Genomic DNA, 9,451 nt, shown 5'->3' with positions numbered 1-9,451 from the left:
TGATGGTTTCTTTTGCTGTGCAGAAGCTTTTCATTTTGATGCAGTCCCATTTGTTTATTTTTTCCATAGTTTCTCTTGCCCTAGGAGATGTATCGGCAAACATATTGCTACGAGAGATGTCTGAGAATTTGCTGCCTATGTTTCCCTCTAGGATTTTTATGGTTTCACTACTTACATTTAAGTCTTTTATCCATTTTGAGTTAAATTTTGTGTATGGTGAAAGTTGGTGGTCTAGTTTCACATTTTTGCAAGTACCTGTCCAATTTTTCCAACACCATTTATTGAAGAGACTGCCTTTACGCCATTGTATGCTCTTTCCTCCTTTGTCAAATATTAATTGAGCATAATGGCTTGGGTTGCAAAATAAATTTTAAAAATATATTTAGATGAAATTCAGAATAATCTTAACCTGGCACTAAATAGCTAGATCTTATACACATGGTAACATATGAGGAAAACGTGGGGAACAAGCTATGTATACATGATAAAATGAGGTTCAGGACAGTCCAAAAACCTCTGTGTACCATGCTTTTACAATATTTTCTTTTTATCTAAATCAATCTAAAACTTTATGTTTCAAGAGAATCTAACCCATTTGTGAAAATTAGTTGTGCAATCACGTTCTACCCAAGAAAATGTTGACTAAGGTGAAGAAGTTGAGAAAAATATTTGCCAAAGAAAGTATAGACAACACAAAAATTGCTATCATAGGAATCTAAGATAGTGTAATATTCCTCTAATAATAGTTCTAGTTCCATAGGCCTTTATATGTTATGCCAATTTGTATCAGAGTTTAATGACTTAAAGGCAACAATTTCTAAGTTGGTGGTATACATTTATTTAAGATTTTTTAATGTCACATATTTACAAATATATACATTAAATATGCCAACAGAGCTGTTTTGCAATATAATATTTAATAGTTCTTAGCTCACATGTGATTTTACTCAGTGATTTTATACAATAGCTAAATAAAATTTTCTGAAGATTAAGCTGTGAAATGCATCATTTCCATCTCATTAAAAAAAAAAATACACACGCACACACACACACACACACACACAGAAACCACTAGATGAAAATGAAGGCAACAGAAAAATTCAACTTGTTACAAAATATCAGCACAATCTTAAAAATAATTTAGACCCTGACCAGGTAGCTCAGTTGGCTGGAGTGTCATCCTGATACCCCAAGGTTGTGGGTTGATCTCCAGTCAAGGCACATACAAGAATCAACCAATGAATGCATAAATATGTGGAATAACAGATCAGTTTTTCTCTACCTGTTTCTGCCCCCCTTCTCCCCCTCCTCTTTCTCTCTCCCTCTTCCACTCTTGGTAAAAAAAAAAAAGAATCAGCCGGCCAGTGTTGCTCAGTGGTTGAGTGTTGATGTATGAATCAGGAGGTCATGGTTCGATTCCCAGTCAGGGCACATGCCCCGGTTTGGGGCCTGATCCTCAGTAGGGGGCGTGCAGGAGGCAGCCAATCAATGACTCTCATCATTGATGCTTCTAACTCTCTCTCCCCCTCCCTTCTTCTCTCTGAAATCAATAAAAACCTATAAAAAAAAGGAAGTATGTAAACTATATTTCAATATCTTTATCTTGAACCCAGAGTGCAAGACGCAGGGTTCTCCTAATCTTTCAGTAATGCTTCTCCTGCCAGTAATGGTTCATTTTGTTTGGCAAAGGCCATTTTGGAAATGTCTATTCTGGTATACTGACATACAGTAAAATGACGCATGTACTGCAAAGATCACACGTGCATGAATGGTGGTGGTACTTGATTGGTAAATTGCAGATTCAGGTGACCGAGACACTGAATAACAAAAAGATCCATTTTCAGAGTCCCTGGTTGAATGTTTAATTAGATCAGTGAATTTTCCATCTACATCTGGTTGTTCATAAAAGTGAAACCTACCATTTGAGTCCTCAATTCTAGTGTGAAGTGTTTTACCATGGGAGCGAAAGCTTGAGCTTATAAAGAAAACAGTCATGCCCGTGGGGCGTGGCTCAGCGGTTAAGCATCGACCTAGGATCCAGGAGATTGTGGTTCGATTCCTGGTCAGGGCACAGGCAGGGTTGCCGGCTCTATCCCCAGTCGGGGGTGTGCAGGAGGCAGCTGATCAATGACTCTCTCATCATTGATGTTTCTATGTCTCTCTCTCTCTCTCTCTCTTTCCCTTCCTCTTTCTGAAATCAATAAAGATATATTAAAGAAAAAAAGATAACAGTCATTAGAACTATTCTGAAGAAGAAAAGAACCATCCGGTACATTTACTAGCTACCCTTCCACCTCCCAGCATGTGATTGGTTTCCAGTACCATCCTTATTTTGCAAGTTTTTTCAGCTCCCCTGTAAGGCCTGTCACAACCCCAAGACCACTACTTTCCATTGAGTCATAAACTGTTTGCAATCCCAAGAGCCACATGGACATCTGTGCTGGTGAGCCCACTGAGGTTCCTTTGGATTTCATTGTTCTGCATTGGAGGTAGCAATGGCCAGCATGGAGGGACATAACCATGACTGGCTCTTGGGTTCTGTAATGTGACACCTGTGGTGCCAATGAACAAGCTACTGAGTGATCCACACAGATCTCTGGGGCAACAACTAAGTCTTGGTCTAACAGATTATTGTTTCAGAGAAAGAGCTCTCCAACTTGAGAAGGTACTGCAGAAACTTCCATGAGAGCAACCGACCGGAAATAGCTGGGTGATCCTTCCAGAGGATACATCCCTTCATGTGCCCCCGCAGAACACCAAACGCAGTCTCCAGGCGAAAGTCTGAGAACCCCAGCACTCCTTCATTGAGGTGAAGATTCAAGACTCCATTCTGAGAGTCTTGACTCCTTAATGAATTATTTTGTTTTTGGAGCACAGTTTCAGGCTGAAGATGGTGACAATCTTTTCAAACATCATTCCGTGTTGGACTTGGATTGGAAGAATAAAGCAAAGCTTTGACTCTTACCTTCTCCCTTTTGATATGGCCTCTTCAGAGTTTGTAGGTCAAGAGGCCAAGGGGTAGGACGCTAGTGATGACCGCCATGGAAATGGACTTTATTGAGCTTTGAGCTCTTGCATCTTGAAAGATTATTGGTGCCGGGAGGGGAAGGCTGTCTCCATCGGGCAGCGCTCCCAGAGGGGGCGCTCCTTTTGCCTTTTTGCTTTTGTTCTGCAGAAAGCTGCCTTTTAAATACTACCCATTAGGCTTTCACTCTCTCATCTTATTTTCCACCTTTTTCTTTTTTAAAAATATATCTTTATTGATTTCAGAGAGAGGAAAGGAGAGGGAGAGAGATAGAAACATCAATGGTGAGAGTCATTGATCAGCTGCAGCCCGCAACCCGGGCTTGTGCCCTGACCGGGAATCGAACCCTGATCGCCTGGATCCTAGGTCGATGCTCAACCACTGAGCCACGCCTGGCCGGGCTATTTTCCACCTTTTTCATCTTCACTGTGGATGCCACAGCTGGTCACATCTTCACCATAGCAGCTACCAAATAAGGAATCATTCTCCCCAAATTCACCAGCTAGTGATGGTTGTACTACCATGAAATCTGTTTCTTCTTTACTTTTACCCACGCTCAAAGATTTCTGGAAGGTTTGAAGACTAATTTTCTTTGTTAAGCCTAGTTATCTAATCCGGAGGCATAAATCTCTGGAATATTGTCCCCAAACATCTGGAGAGACTGCGGTGCTACATGCATGTATTTTTCCAGCTTCATTTAACCTTCGGAGCCATTTTCCGGCGCCCGCGGCGGCGGCGGCGGCCAGAGCTTGTCCCCTCTTGCTCGCTGGTCCAGCGGAGGCCCGACTCTAAGGAATGTGGGTTGTTTTAAGCCGCTACATTTGCGGTAACTTGTTACACAGTGACAGAAAATGAATACACCACTAGTGGTGTTATGATGGTGGCAAACTTTGGGACTGGGGTTGAAGAAGCAGCTGATTTATTTCAGATGATTCTGAATTTAGAATTGCTGCACATAAAAGGGAGGGGGACAGAATCGGCGTTAAACACACAAAAGCATCTCTTTCAATGCTCAGGTCAGGCATTCTTCGTCACCGTCCTCCAGCCTGAAGGGACTCTTCCCTCCCCAGATATTAATAGACGGTAATGTATTTTATCACCTAAATGATACTCATCTGTTTTATGCTCTAGTGGCCTTTTGTACCTAATTGGGCTTCAAGTTTCTGGAGGACAAGTCTCGTTGATTTTTGTGACCTCCACAGTGCCTTGCACATACAGACGTAGATGTAACTTGATTGGCCAAAGGAGGTGTAAGGCTCCAGGAGCTGTTCCTGAAAGGAAACTGGAGGTGGTTCTTGAGACTCGAGCAGGGGCTTCTCCTTATTAAACCACTGCGAGCCCCACCATGCATATTTCCGCGGCAGCAAAATGCGTCATAACATTCTCGGACTCTTCTCTTGGGATAAGTACGACAAATGTGAATAGCCCAAATAGCCTGCCTGACTGGGAACAGGACCTGGCATTTAACAACAGTTTAACTTAATTAGCTAGCATCCACTAATCAGTATGGCCTAAACATCTGCCAGTGGAATCTGAGAAGTCTGTTCTAAAAGAAAAGCTGAGTTTATTCGCCACAGATGGGGCATTTGTGTGTGTGTGGGGGGGGGGGGGGGGGGAGGTGCTTTACCAGTGAAATAAAATTAAGAGGTTGGTGCCCAGTTTCCAGGAGAGTTTGTGTAGTGTATGTTGATGAAACAAAATTATAAATATTAGATATTTTCCCTGTGCTCACATTCATTATTAAGTTTGTGAACTGTCTCAAAGAAATTGAAGCAGAACTTAAGGACTTGGGTGTTTTTTGTTTTGTTTTGTTTGTTTTTTTTTAATGTAGTCACACGGCTAGGTAGTATAAACGTTTTGAATAAAGTTACTGACCTGGTTTTCTAGATCAAGGACTTTTTGAAATAAAAAGATTCTGAGAGATTCAACTTGTTGCCTCCCTTGGTTTATAATAATTTCTTGCTGATCTGCCAAGCTACCTTAAACCTTTCTGGAACAAGAGATGAAGTATAAATACTAATCTGACAAAATGTCTACACCGTGAACTTGAAACTGCAGGAGGTCATAAGAGCTAATTTGTTCAAGGAAGTGGAGGCAATTCCGATTCACTCTGGAGGCGTGGTTTAGGTAGACAGGCAAGTGAACTCAATTTATCACTGTTGCACTGCCTTGAGCTAAATGAAATATCGGATTGTGAGGATTTGCAAAACTATTTGATGGAAATGAAGTCACGACTCAGAAAAAAGTCATGGATTTTGACGAATATGAATCACCCTTAACATTTTTATGGCTGCCTTTAGAGTGCAAATTCTCAGCACGTCCGTGAGTTAGGAAGCGTTTGCCCTAATACTGTGGGCAGAACTATCTAAATACCAAAACAATTTTGAAATTTCGGGCTGAATGGCCAAAATCTGAGATGTTTGGGTTCGTTTGACCCTGTTAAAGGACCAGTCTTTTTCATCAAAGTGCTTAAATCAATAGCTGAAGTCAGAATTAAGACTTGCTCAAATTGGAACATTTCCCCCCATCGTTTCGAACAGCTTAGTCTTTGAAATATTTTACATTTACTTGCTCAGAATTTACCTATCGGGCTTGTAACTGTCCATTTTTGTAGGACTAAAGTTAATTAAACTTTTGTAGACGCCTTTGGCATTTATGTTAACGTGTACATTCTTGGCTAGGTAATAAGATTATACGACTTTGGCAAAGATGTATTGGTCACGTGTGTTTCTTTTTAACCTTCCGCCTCACTGTTAAAAAAACCAAAACTTGGACACTCCTGCCCTAGACAGTGCCATAACCCTGGGCAGAGATGACATGGTTACTCCATTGCGCCCTCGACACAATCCTGTTTGTCGCAAAGGGCCCTGCGCGGAAGGTTACCCTAGAGCTCCTAGTCATTTTGTAGGTGCGCTGTAGCTCTGCTCCTTCCGCGCTGGTACTTGATTGTAACAGAAAGTAGTTCCGGTCCGTGTTGTTTCGGTGGAGGAGCCGTCGCCGCCATTTCAAGACCGTGAGAGTAGATGGCTAACCAGAGTTCCTAAGGTTCGAAGACTGTAAGTGCTGCCGCCGCTCAAGCCTCCCAAAGCACTGGTACTGCTGCTGCCCTCTCATTCCTACCTCTAGCAACGTTCTTGCAAGCAGTGGTGGCACATCGGGACTCAATCACACCCTTCTCGCTCTCAAGAAGCTCCAGATGGCGTCTTCCGTGGGCAACGTGGCCGACAGCACAGGTACCGGTGTCCCTTCTACTTTGGTAGACGCCCCGTTGGGGTCTCGCGCCGTTCTCTGCCTCTCATCATCCCCTACCTTCCCTCGAGCCATCCCCATGACATCAGTGGCATTGCTGGGCTTACTGTCGTCTACCGGCATCTGATCAGGTTTTCCGCTGTGGTTTGCTCCGCAAACATTTCTTTTTTGCTTCCCTTGCTGTTTGCTTCCTTTCTTGCTTTTCAGTCTCACAAATGTCCTAGCTTTCCACTCTCTCGGGACGCTTCTGTCACCCGTGCATGCTTAGAATATCTCGGAATGGACTGCGTTGGAATCCCTGTCCTTTCACGCTCCTTCGCTACCGTTTTCTTCCCAAATTCAGCTCAGGGTCCTTCCTCTTCCCCCTTTGCATATCCCTCTTCATCCCCCTCCTGTCCTTTCTCCTTAGCCCGATTTGGTCCTCTGTCAGTCTAGGGCGGGGGTGCCTTTCCGATGTATTCATATCCTCACTTTGCATCACCCAAGGATGAGCAAAAGCTTCTCGGTGTGCTACACGTCACCTTAACAAGAGGGGATATTGAGCAGCGCCCCGCTGGGGAGCGCCTTGCCGGTGTTCTTTTGGTTGAGCGTCCCCAGTTTAGATTGGAAATTTCCAGGGGTTCCTTTTGCCAGCGCCCAATTCCACCAGCTGCTCCAGCTTGGATTTCCCACCCGGCCCTCCCTCCCCTCCCGCGGGGAACCACACCCTTTCCTTCGCGACATTGCCAGCCCAACGTCTACTTCCTACCCTTGGGGAGAAACCACCCTGGTGCTCGTGCTTCTTGTTGACCACCCTGCGGGCCGAAGTCTTGCTTTGTGTTACTTTCTCCCTGTATTCCTCCGCCGCCGCCTCTGGGTCTTCCATCCCCATTCTTGAGCTCGGTATCTCTTTATTCATAGGTTGTGGTTTTGCTTTATTTTGTTTTTTTAAGTTTTCATCCCTGCTTGAAGAGTTTGTAAAGCAACTGGAGTGTTGGCTGCACAAGTGCAAGGCGGTTGCCCTTTTAGACAATTCAGCCGCCGAGAGCATTTGGTACTAAAAATAAGAAAACAACCAAAATTATAGGAATGCCCTTCAGCTGCCTTTCCCTATTGAGGCTGTTTGGGGCGGGCGGGGGGGTGGGGGGTGGGGGGTGGGGATTGGGCTGCAGTTCTAAGCTTTCCCATGAGGTTCTTTTTTTGTTGTTGTTACTCAACTGAGATCTGTCCAGGGTTTTAGTTGTTGTTTTTGGACATTGCGCAGTAAGTAATAGGTGAATCTTCAATCGTATTTTATCTATGATTGTAGGTAGTGGGATTGATAACTAGTGTTCTCCTCCCTTCCAGGGATTTTTAAGAGTAAAGGTTTGTACTAGCTTGCCCTTTTTAATGTGTGCTATTTTATTTGAGGGAGTTGTCATTTCAAGTGTTAGAACAGATAAGTGGCTTTGAAAAGTTGATAAAGTAATGTGTTAATATAAGGAGCTAAGAGCTTACAGAGACTTGTCTAAAACGTAATTTTCTAGTTTCTGTTAGAGATATAACCTCTCCCAGATTTGGATGCAAGTCTTTTTGCTTTGTGTTAGTGGTCAGCTGTGTGTTTTGTTCAGGAAATTTACTTTGCTTACCTGAGCATACAGATCACTTGCCAACTCTAATGATTGGGGAGCTTGGCTCAAATTTGAGCTGTTACTGTGACCTTGGTAGAATTTAAGTAATTTGTACGTGGTTTCCCATTGTAACCATCTAGTGAAATTCCAGCAATGTATCACTACTTAAGTTAAAGTATTAAGTTGAGACTTGGGCGTGTTTTTTTGCTGTTTTTTTTTTTTAACCTTCTGTGGGTTTTAGCTGTATCCTTTATCTTTATGTATCTGAGTTAAGTCACTTAGTAGACACAGCAAAGTGCTTTCATTTATTATTCATTCTGTTGCACTTTATCAGATTATTTTATATTTTGTTTTCCCATTCTTTAAAAAAATCATTGCAGTGGTAGGTAACTGCTTGATTTATATAGGGTTGTTTGCAATGTCTTAATCCTTTAGTCAGTGTCAGAGCTTTTTGAAAATGCCAGTGTTAAACCAGTGTGGGTGGGATTTAGCTAATTTGGTTTCATTGTGAGTTTGGGATGGGTAGAGGAGAAATATAATCTTGGGTCTTTATTTAAAATGTTTGATGACCCCTTTAAATATTTTGGCTCTTGACAGATGAGTTCATCTTGTTTATCAGCTGTTTTAAAAATAGCACCTTGACTTTTAGTTTTTCCCCCTTATGCTTGTTTCTGGTATTGCCCTTAATTTAAACAAATTAAGTTGTGAAGTATACAAAAATATGAATATAATTTTGACTTAAAAACACATTTTGTGTCCCCACGCACTTTAAGAGATAGATTGTTACCAGTACTACCCCCTCCCAATCCAACCTAAAACATGGGAGAAAGTATTAAGTTTCCCAGGAGGTTATTATGATATTATTAAACCTTTGTGACCTTGCAAATCACATTTTATATTTTGTTCCTATATGTTAACTATAAAGAATGTTTAGTGAATCTTTAGATGCTAGCTCTGATTTGTAAATTAAAAATACAAAGTATTTGTAGTCATAAAATGTAATCTTATTTGGAAGCAAATATTTCTATGTAGTCTGGGAAAGAGTTAATGGATCAATTCTAAAATGCCAATTCTGCACCTGATGTTAACTCGGGGGTATAAATAATGTGCAGAACACTCTAGTGCTTTACATAGTTTCAAGCATTTTCATCTTTAAGTTTAATAGACCATATTTTTACATTTTTTTGTTTGCATTTCTAACTTTTTGTTTTCCCCCCTCCTTCCCTCAAATGTTTTGATGATTCTCCAGAACCAACGAAACGTATGCTTTCCTTCCAAGGGTTAGCTGAGTTGGCACATCGAGAATATCAGGCAGGAGATTTTGAGGCAGCTGAGAGACACTGCATGCAGCTCTGGAGACAAGAGCCAGACAATACTGGTGTGCTTTTATTACTTTCGTCTATACACTTCCAGTGTCGAAGGCTGGACAGGTAGGAGATGTGGGGGTACCTTCTGGTGATTGCTGCCTCTGGGTGCTGAGCTTAAAAAATGATACTTAAGTATTTGAACTTGAAATGTTTCCAATACTGGGTTTCAACAACCACCAATGCACATCTGCTGTCTTGTCCACTTGTGACATGCCCAGCTG

At 42.1% G+C, this 9,451-nt stretch overlaps 1 protein-coding gene and 1 pseudogene across 1 annotated transcript in view; one reads left to right on the top strand and one right to left on the bottom strand.

Moving 5' to 3' along the window:
* Nucleotides 1-1,642: 1,642 nt before the first annotated feature.
* On the bottom strand, nt 1,643-5,631 carry LOC107532860 (suppressor of cytokine signaling 6-like; annotated as a pseudogene).
* A 402-nt stretch (nt 5,632-6,033) lies between these two features.
* Nucleotides 6,034-9,451, top strand: part of OGT (O-linked N-acetylglucosamine (GlcNAc) transferase) — a 56,335-nt gene continuing 52,917 nt past the window's right edge. Inside the window, exons 1-2 of the mRNA XM_016207393.2 lie at nt 6,034-6,258; nt 9,113-9,293. Coding sequence (XP_016062879.1) covers nt 6,222-6,258; nt 9,113-9,293 — 218 coding nt within the window. The 5' untranslated portion in view covers nt 6,034-6,221. The remainder of the gene's footprint in view (nt 6,259-9,112; nt 9,294-9,451) is intronic.

The sequence above is a fragment of the Miniopterus natalensis genome, chromosome X, assembly GCF_054644295.1.
Source record: "Miniopterus natalensis isolate mMinNat1 chromosome X, mMinNat1.hap1, whole genome shotgun sequence".
NCBI classification, from domain to species: Eukaryota; Metazoa; Chordata; class Mammalia; order Chiroptera; family Miniopteridae; genus Miniopterus; species Miniopterus natalensis.
This window is presented reverse-complemented; position numbering and strand designations above follow the sequence as displayed.